Below are 17,608 nucleotides of genomic sequence, written 5' to 3'. Positions count from 1 at the left end.
TGTAGAGAGTATACGTGATGATATGCGTGGCTTTTAACAGAAGCAATGAAAGAGGGAAGTCCGAAAAGAGTGCAAGAAAAAAAAAAAAAAAAAAAACAAAAACAAAAACAAAAAACGCCAGTGTCATTAACTTTTTTATATGGCCAAAACGTGGAAGGAAAATCAAATTTGGAACAAACCCACAATTCCTCCTTTCTACCCACTTTGATATTTCCCGTTAGTTATTTAGTAAAAGGGTCTCTCGTCAAAACCCAAACCAACCCCCCCACCCCAAAACGGAAATACTCATTCAATTCTTCCCCCACCCCTCAATTACCTCATCCACGTCCCTCCTATACTCCTGCTGCTTATAGCACTGCTCCAAAAACACCTTATACTTGACCTCCAGCAACTTCATCTCATATTCATCTGTGGTCGGCTTCACCATCTTCCCCGGCTTACTCATCCGATCCATAATATTCCACAAATCCTCCGTCTTGCCATTCTCATCCACGCTGGCCGCCTTGGCGCCCAACATCGCTGCACCATGACACACAGCCGCATGGACGTAGCGGGGAATAAGCACTGGCATCCCGCACGCGGACGCGATTAGCTTCATCAGAATGTCGTTCTGGCATTGCGAGCCGGACATGAAGATTGAGGTGATGCTGTGGCCAGCTTTGTTCATCGTTTCGATGATCTGCTTTGTCTGCAGCGCGATGAATTCGAGGGTTGCGTAATAGTACAGCGCGAGGCCGCTGACGGATTTATCGCTTGAGAGGCCGATGACGGAGCCGGACATGGTGGGGTCGGCGATTGGGGAGCGGTTGCCGAACAGGTCGCCGTAGAAGAAAAAATGGCGACCTAGGTAGGCGATGGATGGCACTTGGCTGTCCGCAGCCATCTCCTTGAGGTGCTCGTTGAGGTAATCGTAGATGTTTGTGTGGTAGGATTCGGAGACGGAGAGCGCCTGGTTGAAGGCTGGGTGCGTCTCGATAACGTGTTTGAGCAATTCGCCTGTGGCGGATTGGCCGCCTTCGGCCATCCAGAAGCCTGGGATGATGGTGTCGCGATATGGACCCCAGACCCCAGGAACGAAAACTGGGTTTGGCGACATGGCAAGGTGGCAGGTTGATGTACCTGCTACAGCCGCGAGGCGGCTGAAGGCTTGGGACCTGTCGTTTTTGGCTGCTTCGGAGCTCAGCTGGTCAGATCCTAGTTGGACTTTCGCACCCACGGTGCCTATCCAGCCGGCATACGCATCGATAACCCCACTTCCTACGGCGATTCCAGTGGGCAAACCTAGTTCTGAGGCTGCTTTATCACATAGAGTCCCAACGAGTTCTCCAGCAGAGAGATATTCTCCATTCTGTATAGTGTTATTAGTTCTGCATGACTCTTTGATTCTGTAAACGTATAGATATTAAAAATCACAAAAGAGGGGGACACAAAAACCAACCTGACCATTGACACCTCCAATGCGCTTGAAGCTATCCTCAGTCAACTCCTCCAGCCCGATCTCATTCAAGAAATCGGGTTGCCACCCCTTGACACTTCCATCAACACCCACAGGGACATATCCCTGCTTACAGACGACGCTGCAGAAGCTCCTCTTCTCATTGCCAGTAGCTAAATGCGTCAACGCATCCGTCAAGTCGTAGAATTTGCAACGGTCAAAGAGCTCCTTGGGCATGTTATTCTTGAGCCACAGAACCTTGGGGATCTCCATTTCAATGGACATCTTGCCACCCACATAGCGGAGGAGATTATGGGCAGTGGCATTGATCTTTTCAGTCTCCTCGACGGGGCGGTGGTCGAGCCAGAGAATGACGTTACGGTCCGTGTCGAATTTGGGCCCCGTGACAGAGACAGGTTCGTCATCGTCATGGGAAAACACTGCTAGAGAGCAAGTGGCATCGAAGCCTATGCCGCGGATTGAAGCGGGGTTTATATTGTGCTGGCTTATGGCGCGTTGTACTGAGATGCAGATGCAACGCCAGATATCTGTTGTAGATTGTTCCTGGGTATATACTTATCAGTATTATGCAGATATAAGATTATATAGATCTGAAGAAAATTAACCTACATAGTACCCCTGTTGTGGCTGCCAGAGGCCAATATTTTCCGAAGCCAGGCCCACAATGTCACCTTTGTTATCGATGATGCAGGCCCTAGCGCTACCGGTACCGACGTCGATGCCGATATAGTGGTCCATCTGCGGGGAGATCTCGTTTCGGGGATCCATGGAAGCTTGCCTGGACATCTGGCGCGAAGGTCGACGGTATGGGAGCGAAGTCATGATGGGAGAAGAGGGGGCTTTCAAGTCCCTCTCTATATACCTGCCCGTTTCACGATGTCTATCTCCTCCCGCCCGGATTGTCAAGCAAAGCCGCGATGCAGCCCTTGCTTACGACGATGAGGGGGCAAGGCGTCAAACAGGCCTTGACTTCTTTTGAAATTGGATTGGACTGGGCAAGAACCGGACTGGATGGCAGGAATGTAGGAGCAAGCCGCACAATAGGTCTAGAACATCTTTCCCCAGATTGATCAGTCGGATGACCACCAGAAAAGTTGTTGATTTCTGATTCGTGTTTAGGGGGCCAGCTTATCAGAAGAGGGGAGGAGAGTAGAGTTAGATTTGCGATTGGCAGGAAAGGATCAAAAAAAAAAAAAAAAAAAAAAAAAAAAGAGCAGACAAATTTACTTCGGAATCGATATTGATTGAATATCTCACATGCGGGACAGCAGATTGTTGTTGTTGATTGCTGCTAGTTCTTCTCCAACGCGGCTATAACTGGGACTTGATGTTGAGATAGGACGCGGTTTTCTTACCCGATATGAAGGGAGAGATGAGATGATGAAGTAAAACAGGAAATACTTCACTTTTTCCCTTCTCTTTACATAGAAGTAAAATCAATTGTGAAACATGAAAATTGATTGATATCTATTGCATTGGCTCTTGACCAATTCTTATTAACAGCCCAATTTTGCCGACCCTCCTCTGCGGTGGAGCAGCATGATGCCTGGTTCCCTGTTCGGCGCTGGATGATGGCGGAACCATAACCCACAAACCCCACAGGCAGCACTGGGTCCATAAGCTAATTAAGCTAGTTCAACCATCTCACCAAGGAACCCAAACTTGTACTGGTCCTCCGGATCATGGGATATGCATATCCTAACCTCCAGCCAAGAAGGCGACGGTTGATAGCCGCTGCGTTGCGTTGGTAATCCGACCACAGTTACTCCGTCCTAGTAGCTGTATCAGCCTGTATCAGCCTGTGGCAGCCTGTGGAGAGACGTGTTTGCGCAATACCTGCAATCATCACTTCAGACCAACTACCCAACCATAGGCTATGGCAACTCCAGGCGTTGAGGGATCTCCAATGTCCTTGCCTCATCGTTTTCATCGATTCTTGATGTAGCGCGTTACGGATATCGCTTGTGGACATCGTAGTAGGCTATGGCTGCAGGCTGTTTTGAATCGGGAGGAGACAATAGATCTGGTCAACAGCCAATAGCTCTTGTGTCTCCAAATAAATGCTTTTATGAGCACTGAAATTTTCGATCCAAAACATGTAACTGGGATGGGATATTGGTCATCCTTACCGTATTGTTACGATGCCTCCGAACCTTGCCCATGTGACGTGACTCCGAGGTATGTACTCCGTACTCCGTACAGCAACCTGATCTTCCATCTGCACTAGTATTTACACGATTCTTTGCGCGATAGCAATAGCAGATCGAAATCCCTCTGCCCAACTCGAAATATGTTATGATATTCTGGTAGATCTTCGTTTCTATAACCGCTGCATACGGGCAGCCATACGTGTTCGCAATGCGCCTTGCATTCCTCTCCCTTCTCTCCCTCTCCGTGTCTGCTTTCACCTCCGCCTCCGCACCACCTCTATCCGCCGATATCTTCTACTGGCCACTCTCCTCCTCCACTTCCAAACGCATCCGTCTGGCCAAAATCTCCTACGATCCCTCTACCCTTACGCACACAATCGACTCCTACACCCCTCCCCAGCCCCAAAACGTCGCCTCCAACAACGTCGATGCCCAGGCAGACCTCGTCCGCATCGGCCTCTACACCAACCCCAACCTCAGCGATACCGAAAGCAGCAGCGGCAGCAGCAGCCAGAAGAAACAATGGGTCGGAACCATATCCTCCCTCTCCCTCTTCGCAAACACGCCACAAACCCTAACTCTCCACCTCGATCAAAATAACCATGTCTACCACGCCGCCATCTCGTCCCTCGTATCACCATCGCCCCTTTCGTCAAGCCCAGATTCTAGGGCTACGAGAATCAAGACCCCCTCTCCTCCTTCCCCTCCGCACAGAAATAGCAAAGGAGCTGGGACGGAAGCGGGCTCTCTCAAAGTCGAGCTCATCCGCTCCAATCCCAGCCCCAGCCCGCACCTCAATCGTGCCGTCGTGCGGAGTCCGGACGGCACTGTGCCTGAAGCAGCTATTGAGAAGTCGTTTTTCCAGAGGTGAGTCTCCCACCCATCGTCGTCCTATTTTGCTCGTTTTTCAATTTCTTTCTTTCTTTCTTTTTTTTTTTTTTGTATATATATATATATATATATATATATATGTATGTATGTATTTGTTGTATGTTAGATGTTAAATGTGTTCCCGCTAACCTCGCCCGGGGTTTAAATAGATATTGGTGGGTTCTCGGGATTATTGGTATTCTAGCATTTACGGGGAGTGCGGACGGGAGCTAAGTCAGGTAGACCCTGCTTGCAGCGAATTGAATGCAATGAATGAACAGATGGATGGATGCGTGAGGTAGAATGCAGTGAACTTTTTTTCCTTGTTCGGCGGGGCATGTATAAATATAGTATGTAAAAGATGCACGGCGGTTGTACGATCACACTCTCTAATCTAATAACCATATCATGCAAAACAATATGAAAAAAATATGAGAAAAAAAAAAAAAAAAAAAAAAAAAAAAGAAAAGAAAAGAAAAGAAAAAGAAATATCATTGCCGCGGAAGTTCTGTAAGTTACAAGCAGGAAGGAACTCTTGAGGAAAAACCACAATGGACAACGAAATACAGCCGTTTTTTTCCAAGGCTTACTGATTTCTAAAAAATTATAAAATATGGTCCATGGATTTATTTATTTATTTATTTATTTATTTATTTATTTATTTTTTTTTTGGCTTGAAAGCTACGCTTCCCACACGACGCACTGCTTCGTGAGAAATATCCTTCATTGACCCAACTCTATATTAGTTAACTACCCTGAGATATTTCAAGAGAATCAAACCTGGAATAAACGCCGGCTTAAGCAAGCAAAACAACTGTAGAGAGAAAAAAAAGAGGGAAAAGGGAAAGGGAAACCAGATCACAATGCAAGGAATTGAGAACACGGCCGAAATCAGTCATAAAGCGTTTACTCGCAGACATATTATGTTCTCGAAGAAAGAGATTAAAAAAAAAAAAAGAAAAAAACAAGGGTTTTGCCCTGCAACTATCTATCTCCTCCAGCATGATATAGTTATAACTTATGGTGGGACATGAGAACTTGAGGGTAGAAAGGATTGAAAAGTCCCACCATCACCATCACTATGGTTGTCAGCATCTTCCATCTCTTGATCTTCTTCGTCCTCGACGCCATTAACCTGCGCTTCGCTATCGTCACTCATCTCACTACCAATTTCCGACTCACCCCCTTCATATACAAAGAGTCCCTCTTCATCCGTATCCGCGCCCGCTCCTTTTATCTTCCTATCCGCACTCTCCTCCCCCTCACTCTCCCCTTCGTTCCCCCAAGCTCCGTCCAAAAGCCCCAAAACTGCCCCTTCTTTCCTCCCCACTGTCCCGGCCCCAATCTCCCACCTCATAACTCCGCGATCCGTCAGCGAAACAATCTCATCCTCCCCTTCCCCAAAACTTAACATGAAACACACAGCCTCACTCTCCAATACCACGGGTTCCAACAAAACAGCACCGGTCACGCCGGCATCAATCATGTTCTCTGGGTAGACACCAGACGCATTCCATTCAATGATCGCTTGCGGGTCCAAAGGCCAAACCGTGATGGTCTTCCAATTCGCAATCGCCAGACGCGTCGCGCATCGCGACGTTGCTACGATCCCCGGCAGCGTGTTCACGCTTGTGCTGTACCCGGCCAACCGCGCAGCAACGCGCCAGCTATCGAAGCGCCGACCACGGTCGAGGTTCTCGATGTGATGGCAGTGGACAGAGCGGCAGAAGGTTTCTGTCATGAGGATGCAGGCCACGAGTTCGCCGCGATTGTCTGTCGCGGTGCCGAGAGCCAGGTATTTCCAGTGGCACTGCTCACGATTCAAGTGATTGGTCACGGTCTCGTGCGTGCTGAAGAAAGGAATGGCGATAGTGAATCTAAGGTTGTCTTCTTCGACATTGTTGATTGTGAGGTTGTTGCGGTATATTACCCAGCAGGAGTTGCCAAGGAGACCGCTGGTGCTTATTGCTCCACCGGGTATAAGATCGATGCGTTGGAAATGGCCATATATTGTTGAGGCAGGGTGATAGTAGAGCAGCTGCGTAACGCCGTCATTGAAGGCCATTTGGATTACCGGTTCGATAGGCCGTGTGTTCCGGTGTTGATGGTAACCGTTGTCATACGGCATGGTTCCGTCTTCGTCGATGATAATATTGTCGTTGTAAACTTGGTCTATGAGGGATATATTAATTGATCTGTTGCGAGTAACAGAGACGTGTTTTGATGGTTATAAGAAGGGGGCTCGATCTCTCCTACACATTCATCTTCAGAAAGAGCGGAAAAACTCACACGATAGTTTCATTTTTCCTACAGTCTCGTCTTGTTGCGCGGCATGGACAACAATCATACGTCTGTCTGGATGCTGCTTATGCTGCCATGATATCGCCACCAGATATTGACCGGCCACAGCAATTGCCAATGGGCGATACTCATCTTGGGCCGGGAAGGCAGAAATCGTCACGCGCGAATATCCTGACCCGGGCTTGCTGCGGCGGTAATGCACAAGCTGTGTGCTTTCGGCCCGGTACGGCCTCATCGCCTCTTCTTCGAAGGGGTGTTTGTTTCTCGGCGTCTTCCCATGGCCATTCACAGTTCCACTTTCGCCAACTCCTTGGGACCCGTTCTCACCGTCCTTTGCCGGAAAGGGCGTAAATCTCTGCAATACAGAAACCATATTCCCCCTGTCACTAATAATGGCCTTAATCACCTCAACCTTCCCAGGACATACGGTGAAGGCTTCCAGCACGCCCCGCGGTACCATCCGACCCCCAGAAACAAAATACAAGAAAACACTGGGTAGACCCTTCTGCACCAACGCTACATTGGGATCACCGTCACGGTGTATGGTTGAAGCCAGAGTGTCAATGGCAGGTGCGCCCTTGTCAAAAGTGTATACACTTTGGTTGGCGTGGAAGTTGGCGCCACGCAGCTGCTGGGCTGCCCGTCTTTGGAGCAAGAGAAAGAGCTCTGCTATGCCTTTAGAGGAGAGTTCATTGTCGTTATTGTCACCACCACCACTGTGACTGGTATTGACAGTGCTGAGGGTTCTAGGGGTTGAGGGGAGTTGAGACAATTGGTACAAAAGCCCCTTGCGATAGTTTGAGAGAACTGCAAAGAGCGTGCGACAGGTATAAGCTGTTTGAAGGCAGCTGGTGACAGAAGAAAAGTCGAAAATATATTCTAGGAGTTCTGTGGGCAGGTTTAGGAGGTGCATTTTTTTGACGCACATGTGTTGAAAACAGGGAGGGTTAGGAAGCCCGGGGTATACCGGTTTTGGATAGGGAAGGGATGGTGGTGTACTTTGTCCCTTTTTTTCTTTTTTTTTTTTCTTTCTTTTTTTTATATAGCTGGAACAAAATAGTGAGAGACAGGATAAAGAAACAGGAAGATTTGTGGGACGATGTTTAAGAAATGGTGGTGAGTATAGTAGGGGTAACAGAGAACTGTATGTTGCTTCGCTGGAGAGGGGCTCAGACGACGGATCCAGTCAAGCCATTGACCTCCACTCGTCAGTGCTACTAGTAGTCCAGATAAACAGAAATCGAGGAGATGTACCAACGAAATGAACAAAGAAAGTAGAGATCGATAACTGCGTCGAGGACGGGAGGAGAGAAACGTTTATAAAGATATACTCCGCATCGACGCTGTTCCTGTCCAAGCCATCGATGTCCAAGTGGAGCTGGTGCCTGCTGGCATCCCCAGCCGGAAAAACATTTAAGCGATGGCCCCCTGAGATCTTGCAATTTCATCACAGAGCATTCATTTATAGACGAGCAACCGCGGAATACGACAGCGATAATGACTTGTGCATTTTTGTTTATAGGCAAACCAGGGCTTTTTTGGGCCTAACTACTGATATTGTGGACGTGGAGGAATGTCACCTCGCCTCAGCCTCAGATATTGGCTCCCGGATGAGAAAACAGATCGAACAAGAAACATTTGAATTGCACGACTCTCATTCTTTTTATTTTGATTTTATCCCAGCATCAAAGATGTGCAAGCTGATGTTCTTTCTTATGAGATACGTCTCTTGCCTAGTAGGGACTTGTCGTGGGTGCACGCAGAATACTAGTACTAGTATTCTGTCAAGCCCGATATTTGCGAAGAAGATGATATGAGCGGAGGAAAATAGAATGAAGAGTGACAGCTGGCTTGGAATATCACTGTCATCCATGCCTATCCTCTGTGCCTGATGAGCAGCTCCAATCGATTGCCCAATGCTTTTGCTCCGGCTAGACATTGTGTATTTCACAGCATCAATTATGAACCCGCTGGACGAAACAACCCTCCAGTCCTTCAGGACGACATCTGCTATCTTGCTACTCTTTGCGATACTTTTCGATAAATGAAAGATCTCGATCTCGTGAGCACTACTATCCGCGCAGTAGCAGTGTTTAACCACGAAGCCCAGAACACCAGAGATGGCTGGCTTCCCGGGTCACTAAGAAAATCCTTCTCAAAAGCTGGACAAGAGAGGGTGTGATTTTTCACGGTATCAAAGCAAGAACTTGGTAAGTTCTATTATCAAAGATTTTGGAATAATATAGAATCTGGAACATCCCACTATATGAAACCAAGCAATGCCCCACTGATGCTCAGTAATATCTCATGTGTATATTTAAGCACAGATTTCTCTATAAATACTGCCTGATTATCATGTAATTATTAGGAGTTAGAATAAGCAATTCAATCTATTTTATTGATATTCAGTATTTGAGGCAATATTCGGACTTAGTTAGTTCCGACACACGGCCACACAGTGGGTCATCAGTGAACCTCGAAATCGTGACTCTTTGGACGACCTCTGGCACTACGCGGCGAGATTGTCCAGTCGTAATCTTGGAACCATGCTCCCGCTTGCAGAAGATAATCGCGCGCGTTTCTCGGATTGATGGATGATCAGCCACGGCCACCTGGACGCCATTGTCCCATTCCAGATTCCTTCAGCCACCATTCGGCGTCGCTTTTCGGTTTTTCTAATGCTACGTACCGGTCGGTGTAACCAACTTCGGCCACACACGAGGAGGCCAGGTAGCAGGCCTCCTAGTAGTATTTTCTGGGAGTGGTGTGCTGAGATAGGAGCAATGCGGCAGTTTTTGTTCACTTCATCTTCCCCCTTGAGCTCCGCCGCTCCTCGGAAACGGAGCCGATCAACGAGGCCCATTCCTGAGCGCCTCTGCGTTGGGGATTTCTCAAACTCGCAGGCCGCCTATTCGTAGGGTCGCGAAATCATTCTCGGAAGCAGAATTTGGGTGAGACTGCTCGTATGAAAGATGTAGTTGAGGTGTGGCGTTTTTCCGTTTAGCAAGATCCTTGTGTGAATTTGACTGGATTGTCTGCAGAGGGCTTGAACTCAACCACCTAGCCACTTAACATACCAGGCTTGAATCCTTGAAGATATCCAGCCAAAGCAAGAGAAGATGCGTGATAATCAATCATACATGACCCAAGTTGGGGCAATAATTGATAAGAGAGATCTCTCAGAAGCGGATTGAAAGATAAAGCCAAATCAGAGAGGCGAGCTCTGAATCTTAGAGCATTCTCTTCCTCTCAAACAAACCAGAAACCCATCACTAATATATAAGTACCCATATAAATGTAACATTCATCTAATCCCATCTCCTTACGGAGTATACATCCACTCAATTTCCCCCATTTCCAACTGAATAACTTATCCCTTACGAACCAGTGTCTTCCCCCTCCCCCTCAACAAAAAAATAAAAATAAAAAACAAAACCAATAGATAGATCTACTACATACTCCTCTCCACGAACACGAACAAATTGGTTTTCCCTCTTTCCCCCTCCCTCTTTCTTCCCTCGCCCGACCCGTTCTGACTGACCAATAGATAAAATAACACCACAAGAAAATCTATTATGTATTTATTACTCCGTACCTTTACTGTACCCACGCCCGTAAGTTGTATATAACCCATCGAACACCCCCTCCATTCCCTTGCCTTCCATTCCCTTGCCTTTCCTGCGTAACTAGTAAGTTACCTAATAAACTAATAAACTAATAAACTAACTAATACTAATAAACTAATAAACTTAGTTTCCTAGTTATTAGTTATGTAGCTACCAGTATCCAGCTGGTATCTGCATTACGGAGTACGGAGTACGGAGTACGGAGTAGTTAACTATGTATTAACTATTTATTTATTAACTAAGTATTTATTAACAGTTATTAAACTTACGCTGTAGTTATGCTAGCTGCTACATTGCTAGATTTGCGATTGCTGGATGGAACACTGTACTCCGTACTCCGTAGCTAACTAGTTAAACTATGTACAGTACATACATACATACCTAGTTATCTCTATTTTATTTATTTGCTATAACTATCTCATCTTATAATTTACTAACTACAAAATAAAAAAAAAAATAAATAAATTAAAAAATTAAAAAATTATTTTTTTTAAAAAAAACCAAAACCAAAACCAAAACCAAAACCAAAACTGAAAATGTTAAAAAACACACAAGAGTGAACTTGAATTACATGCTAAGTCAACTGTAACATTGGTTATATTTATTATACCTTACCCCCCTTGCGGCCTCCTCTGCAAACCCTGAGGGCCCTTCCCCCACATAAATTATCATCGGAAATCATCATCGCAATCCCCTCTGTTCTCTGTCTATCATCTATCTCCATCTCGCGCAGCACGCCTCTATCTCTACGAACGTAAACTATTTTCCTTCCTTTTTATTTTTTAAAAAAAGAAATAGTAATTGAAAAACAAAGCTCCCCTCGAAAGTCTCACACGCTCAGCGTCAGGATCAGGATCAAACCCCTTTCTTCATCTTCACTTCATCCGCAGCCTCATCCCCCATCCCCAGCTCCCCCGCATGCTGCGTAATCCACTCTAGCACGCTCTCGTAGCACAGAACAAGCTGCCTAAGACTCTGCACCATGCTGATGCGCTGTGTTCTGAATTCCTCCACCGTTGCCGCGATCAGGTCAACATCGTCTCGAAGCAGCCAGTCTTCCTGTTCGCTTGCATCGTCGCCACCATCCCCACTCGGACCCCCTGCCGCCGGTTGCTTTCGATCCGCCAACGCTGCCCGCCGCCGCTTCAGCATATCTACAACACTATCGACGGTGCAGTAGGTCCCCGTCCGCCCGCAGCCGGCGCTGCAATGGACTAGTACCCGCCTTTGGCCTTCGGGCTCCGGTTCCATCGTCGTCGTCGCCGGCCTATTACTGCTACTAGTGCCAGCTCCGATGGCGCTCGCGTTAGAGGCATGCGCAATCCGATTCGCCTCCTCGACCAGTCGGACGAGGTGTGCGGGTTCGGCGGGCGCACCGAAGTCGGGCCAGTGGGAGTATTGTAGTTGCGTGATCTCGCGGATGGGCTGGAAGGGGTAGGCGGTGTGGGTCAAGGTAAGGTGGCGGACAATGGCGTGCGGCCGGTTATCGTTGGCGACGACGCCGAAGTAGTGGGAACCCTCGGTTGCGTGCGGCTTTTCAAATTGTGTAAATGGACTGGTGGCTCGGCGTTGTCCGTGGGTTCGTCGTTGTTGCTGACTCTGGGGGGAAGGGAACGAATTCAGCGAGATCTGGTGTTCTGCAAATACACTCACTTTGAGGGGTCCGTAGTCGGCCGCTTTCCAGTATGGGTGGCACTTCAGCTGAGGGCCCTCTGATTCTGCGGTTAGCATGACGATTACTCGGATGTCCTGTTCCCAGACGACACGCCAGAAGTCCTGCAAGAAAATTAAAAAATCAAAAATCAGCATCAGTATCAACAGGTAACGAGAAAAAGTGAGAGAAAAGACGTCATGGAGAGCTACACTTACATTGAACGTAGCAGGTATTGGTGCTTGGGTAGCGATATATCTTTTGTTCGAGCGGGAGGACTCGATGAAGCTCGCGTTTACGTAGTCGCAGCCACCACTGGGTACGCCTTGCAACCGAACCCTCGAATAGTCGAATGGATATATATTGTTATATCGATTCTTCGACCCCTTCTCCAGTCCCGCTAAACAGAAACTCTTTTTAGGAGCTTTCGACCCAGGCGAACCGTATGAGACGCGACATGTCAAGGCTTCCTGCATGCGTTTTTGCTCCGCCCGCTCAATCTGCAAAAACTGATACGACACCAGCTTGCCCTTGTCTTCAGCATCAACGGCCCGCGTGAGCCAACGTGGTAGCATTTGTAGGGTTTTCCCACACATTGACTGTGGTAGTTTGATAGGAATTTGACCGACGCCGTCTATCAAGTCCATATTTTGGCGGATATTCGAGAAAAATGGATGGGTGGCTGTATTGGAATCCGGGATGCTGCAACCGCCAGCTATGCCTTGCTTGTTTGGCAGGACAAGGCTAATTGACCGTGGTTGGTCGGCGAAACTGGCAGCTTCATTGCGCTGATTGGATTCAATGAGGTCTGGATACTCGGTGGAAAACTGCGCAAATCCACCGCGCATTATCGACGTCTCACCTTTCCACCCTTCATTGGTGAACTTCTTCAACACGTTGATCAAGGGAGACGCATCCTTCAGGTGGGTCGTAGAAGAATCGTAGACGATAATCTGTGTACACTGCTGCCACCGCGCAAATTTTTTCTTGTCTTCATCTCCAGTGAATGTATCCTCTAATTTTTGTAGGTTGAAAGACGGCCGCTTTAATAGAGTTGTTGGAATACATAAATTCAATGCTCCTTTTATCTTTGCTTGGGCGAACTGTGGATAGGGTCGGACATCTAGAAGTAGGGTGGCGTTTTCTGGTGATGACTTTAATATTGCTGCTAAAACGCGGGGTGTAACGAGTTGGACATTGCCCTGATCGACACACGCTGGGGATGTCTCAGAACGCTGAAGCGTGCGAACCTTGTTGCATGCCAAAGAATGGCGGGGGAGTTGAGGAGGAAGTGTGATTCGTGAGGGACGGCCATTACCACTCTCAGAACCAAGGGGAATCCTTAATTGTGACATGGTTAAAGCGGGGCTCGGTACTGATGATGATAAAGAGAAGGAAGAAGTAGAAGAGGAGGAGGAGGAGGAAGAGGAGGAAGAGAATGATGATGATAACGGAATCACAGATTTCGGGAGAGTAGACGACGACTTGGCTTCTCCTGCTGAGCGATTCGAGTGTGGATCGATGCTCATGTAGCTAGTCTTGTCATCATATCGCGAAGTAGCGAACGGGGCGTCGATGGCATGTGGTGAAGGGGGCGTTTGCATCTCACGCCTCTCCTCAGCCCTGCGATCTCTATCTCGAAGGGCCTGCGTTTGTTTCTCAAAACTGGACGTGATTCTATGGCCAGCAACAAACCCAGCCGATTCGAAGTTGTATTCAGAGGACTGACGATTCCCTTGTTTCCCAGCACCTGGCGAGCCCGACGTTAAATTCCAGGTTTTGCGCGTATGTTTTCCCGCTGTCGAGTTGGGCGGGTTGTTGGAATTGAAATCGACGACGCCGAAGTAGCCATTGCACGAATCGCGCAGGACTCGCGGTGAGAGGGCTCCTCCAGAGCCCAGGATGGGAGCCGCCATCTGGCCGACTGACGCGGGTGTCCGTGGCGGCATTCCCAACGGGGTAGTAGACACTGCGTTAGTAGCGACGTTGGGACTCCAAGCTTGAGGAGATGGCAAAGACGCGGTGGTCGCCGACATAATTTGGAAGGAACGAGATTCTGATTCTGATTCTGGAGCCCTCGTTCGTTGTAGTAAAAGGGAATGGGAAGGGGAATCCGGAGAAGGGGAATCCGTAATTTATCTTGTGTTGCCCTCTTCCAGTTAAATAAAATATATAATATAAAAAAATTATTATTTCTAATTCCTCAAAGCAGGAACGTCAAAACGTCGAATATCAAATAACCAAGTTGTTCATAGTGGTAAGCGAACGCCATGCTGTGGTAGAGATGGATACAAAAGGGAGCATGGTTTGCTAGAATGCAACGGCAGCAAGCAACAATGGACAGATCACAATTATGGGGTGTGACGTAGTAGGTAGGAATTACGGTGGCAAGTGTAAACCGATCAAACGGGCATCGAACTTGGTGGATTGTATGGTAAGGCTATATATCAACAACCGCGAGGGCGGTTGCGCGCGCGCCACACCGACAAATAAACAGCGCAGGGAAACAAGCTTCTACCACGAGGCAGCTTTTGGGTCCAGAGCCAGATTCCAACAAGCTTGAGGCGGGGTGTGGAGGAGCTGCGGAGACGAGGAGTCCAGAAAAAAAAAAAAAATGCGACGTGGGCGGAAGTCCGTTTCGTGGAAGGGGCAGCTATGACGTAGGCGTGGAGGACGAGGGGAGGCCGAGGCCCTATTTTGGGTTAGCTGAAAGCGCCCGGGAGAGAGCGAAAACGGTCGTCTGGAGGGAGGAGGCAAAGGGGAGAAGTTTGCTAGGGAATATGGCGCAAAGGTAACGAATAGCAGGATCTCCCAGCGTGCGGCACAGGGGAAGTTTAAAAGAGAGGGTTGGAACAAAAGACCGGAGAGAACCAAAAAAAAAAAAAAAAAAGAACCGAAGCCTGGGACGCTATGACGTGTGGATGCGGGAAAGGGGCAAAACAGAACACGGCCACACACAGCGCTTCGAATAATCAAGAATCAAGAATCACGAATCATGATATCAAATCAAAACCAGCAGAATCGTCTGGTCAGCCACCTTTACTAACACCGGATCGTAGGACTCTACACAATGACAACTCGCTAGGATGTAACACCACCACCACCACCACCGCCGCCGCCGCCGCCGCCGCCGCCGCCGTCGCCCCAGCGCAGTTTTGCTCTTCCAGCCACCCACCGGCTGCCACGGGGAGAGAGGATGAGGCACGGAGAGTGTCCCCCTGGTTCTGCTTCGGCTTCGGGATGGCCAGATGAATAATTGAACAATTGCCCTGCTGCTGGCAGAGCAGGAGGAATGAGGCAGGGCAGGGCAGGGCAGGGCAGGGCAGGGCAGGGTACAGCCGGAGTATAACAAGCAAAGAAAAAAGACACATATTATTTCGGACACGAGCGAACCGTAGACCAGTAGAACTCTGAGTTACAACAACGACAACGACAAGGACAAGGTACAGTACAGCGGGCGGAAAAGCACAAAGAAGGTAGGTAAGTGGAAAATGAAAATTCGAAACCTACGCTGGCAAACCCCGGGGGATTCAAAACAAATCAACGACACATCCCGGTGAGCAAGGTGGTGGTTGATTTGGAATTGGAATTGGGAGTGGGAGTGGGAGTGGGACTAGGACTAGGACTAGGATCGGGATCGGGATCGTATAATTAATTTATCTATTATTCTTCTTGAGTATTCTGCAGGTCCAGGTCCAGTCGTGGTTGAGAAACCCCTCGTCGTCCTTGCGTCGATTCGATGCGGGAGGAAGAGAGAAGAGGATAAAGTTCCAATTGGACTGAGGTAGTTAACCCTCCCGGCTGACAAATTTGCGCTGGTTGGTGGTTGGAGAAGGGAAAATGCGGTGTTAATGGGATCAAGAAGAGGAGGAGGAGTACGAGGAAGAGTACGAGGAAGAAGAAGAAGAAGAAGAAGAGGAAGAGGAAGAGGAAGAGGAAGAGGACACAAGAAGACGAGGAAGCCAGGGCTGGGCCCCATGGGGATCGACGACTGTTGCTTGGATGTGGATGATTGCTGCTCTTCTCTCTCGTCCCCGCGTAACTTCACAGCATCCCGGGCTTGCGGCGCGGCTTGCGGCTGCAGATGGTTGTTTGTCTGCCCGTTATCATCATCCTCATCATCATCATCATCGTCATGGCCGGCCATGGTCAGCGAACGAACTCGAACTATTCTCACTACTGCCCGATCCTCTACAATGGTTGCCTCTCTCTACACAGTACTCCGTATGATACGGGACTAAACAATACCTCCTCCCCATCCAGATCCTCCCCTTTCTCAACTTTTTTCTTTTTCTCCTTCCCCCATATATTTAACTTTCCCGCCGGAGTTCCAGAACCACCCGCTTTTCAACCGGCGAAGTCTCCTTCCAAAACTCAAACAACATCAATCATCCTCTGGAAAACTAGTGGATTCCGAGGTTCCTTCCCCCTCCAAAAAAACCTCACCACTCCGGTTCTCCATAAAAAAAAAAAAAAAAAAAAAAAAAAAAAAAAGCCCAGAGTTAATGTTTATTATTATTTTTACTTTCCTTCTCGAATTCATTTTGACACTCCAGAAAAAAACTCTTGATTGACCGCGTGCGTTGATCACATCATCGTCATCATCGTCATCGTCATCGCCCATCACCATCACCATCACCATCACCATCATCACCATTAACTTAGTTAACCATCATCATTAGTTAAAGAGGCAAATAAAGGGTTCCAGATGACAGGTCTGCGATCATCTAGAAGGACGTAGATACAGTAGGTAACTAACTAGTGATTTGAGCTTGCGACAAACAACGCAAATGGTGCGGCAGATAGTTTGCTTTTGCTCCCCCCCCCCCCCCCCCCATCCACGAAAAATGGGGAACTATTATTCGAGATGGGGAAAGTCGGTGAGCACCCCGGGTTTTTTTGGTTTTTGGGTTTTTTTTTTTTTTTTTTTTTTTTTTTTTTTTTAAGATCGGTTGGGGGGTGTCTATGGGGGGTAAAATGGGTCTTGAAGCCAACATTTCCCGGGAAGTTAAGGCCTGTTCCGTGACCCCCTCCAAGGCCGTATAAATTCCTTAAAGGGCAGGGTGTACAACCCTGGAAGGGCCTGGGAAGAACTTGACACACCAACCCGGGCGCAATGCCCCGCCTGTTGGGAGAATCTGTGTCTAAATGTGGCCAGCGCTACTCACTAACAATAGAGAGGCGCCCCAGCGCAAGGGAAACCACCCGGATAGGAAATTTTGGAAATCATCCATCCTCACTTCTAAAATCCATAATCATCCGCATCATGCTTGAATTCTTCATTATACTGGAGAGCAATGCAAATTGCCCTGACATGTTAGAAAGAATTCAACCATAAAATTCACTCCTGGTGTGAGGATTCAAGGTCCTATGCCACTTGTATAAAAGCTATGGCCAGAAATGAGAATATGAAGGATTTATTCATCACTTGTGATGAACCGCGGAAGAGAGCCTAAAAGATAAGATTCTCAAAGGAGGTGAATTTTACTCCCTCTAATTGAGAAAATGAGAGTCGCCGTGATTGAGGCCCACGCACATTAATAAAATCTTGGAA

General features: G+C 48.0%; 6 protein-coding genes across 6 annotated transcripts; 2 read left to right on the top strand and 4 right to left on the bottom strand.

Moving 5' to 3' along the window:
* Window positions 1-289: 289 nt before the first annotated feature.
* On the bottom strand, window positions 290-2,278 carry HCAG_07680 (conserved hypothetical protein; the record flags this gene model as incomplete). Its single annotated transcript, XM_001537321.1, has 3 exons — window positions 290-1,348; window positions 1,439-1,999; window positions 2,066-2,278. The coding sequence occupies 3 exons, from the start codon at window positions 2,276-2,278 to the stop codon at window positions 290-292; spliced, it is 1,833 nt and encodes a 610-aa protein (XP_001537371.1).
* Window positions 2,279-3,814: 1,536 nt separating this feature from the next.
* HCAG_07679 (predicted protein) lies at window positions 3,815-4,710 on the top strand (the record flags this gene model as incomplete). Its single annotated transcript, XM_001537320.1, has 2 exons — window positions 3,815-4,473; window positions 4,647-4,710. The coding sequence occupies 2 exons, from the start codon at window positions 3,815-3,817 to the stop codon at window positions 4,708-4,710; spliced, it is 723 nt and encodes a 240-aa protein (XP_001537370.1).
* Window positions 4,711-5,494: 784 nt separating this feature from the next.
* HCAG_07678 (predicted protein) lies at window positions 5,495-7,690 on the bottom strand (the record flags this gene model as incomplete). Its single annotated transcript, XM_001537319.1, has 2 exons — window positions 5,495-6,648; window positions 6,766-7,690. 2 exons carry the CDS (start codon window positions 7,688-7,690, stop codon window positions 5,495-5,497), a joined length of 2,079 nt encoding a protein of 692 aa, XP_001537369.1.
* Window positions 7,691-8,440: 750 nt separating this feature from the next.
* On the bottom strand, window positions 8,441-8,716 carry HCAG_07677 (predicted protein; the record flags this gene model as incomplete). The annotated part of the gene is made up of 1 exon (XM_001537318.1): window positions 8,441-8,716. The coding sequence occupies one exon, from the start codon at window positions 8,714-8,716 to the stop codon at window positions 8,441-8,443; it is 276 nt and encodes a 91-aa protein (XP_001537368.1).
* Window positions 8,717-10,352: 1,636 nt separating this feature from the next.
* HCAG_07676 (predicted protein) lies at window positions 10,353-10,750 on the top strand (the record flags this gene model as incomplete). Its single annotated transcript, XM_001537317.1, has 3 exons — window positions 10,353-10,391; window positions 10,546-10,600; window positions 10,680-10,750. The coding sequence occupies 3 exons, from the start codon at window positions 10,353-10,355 to the stop codon at window positions 10,748-10,750; spliced, it is 165 nt and encodes a 54-aa protein (XP_001537367.1).
* A 508-nt stretch (window positions 10,751-11,258) lies between these two features.
* On the bottom strand, window positions 11,259-14,090 carry HCAG_07675 (predicted protein; the record flags this gene model as incomplete). Its single annotated transcript, XM_001537316.1, has 2 exons — window positions 11,259-12,179; window positions 12,273-14,090. The coding sequence occupies 2 exons, from the start codon at window positions 14,088-14,090 to the stop codon at window positions 11,259-11,261; spliced, it is 2,739 nt and encodes a 912-aa protein (XP_001537366.1).
* Between the last annotated feature and the right edge of the window lie 3,518 nt (window positions 14,091-17,608).

The sequence above is a fragment of the Histoplasma capsulatum genome, genomic scaffold (assembly GCF_000149585.1).
Source record: "Histoplasma capsulatum NAm1 scaffold_9 genomic scaffold, whole genome shotgun sequence".
NCBI lineage: Eukaryota > Fungi > Ascomycota > Eurotiomycetes > Onygenales > Ajellomycetaceae > Histoplasma > Histoplasma mississippiense.
Note: the sequence above shows the minus strand (reverse complement) of the source record. Positions and strands in the feature narration are given on the sequence as shown.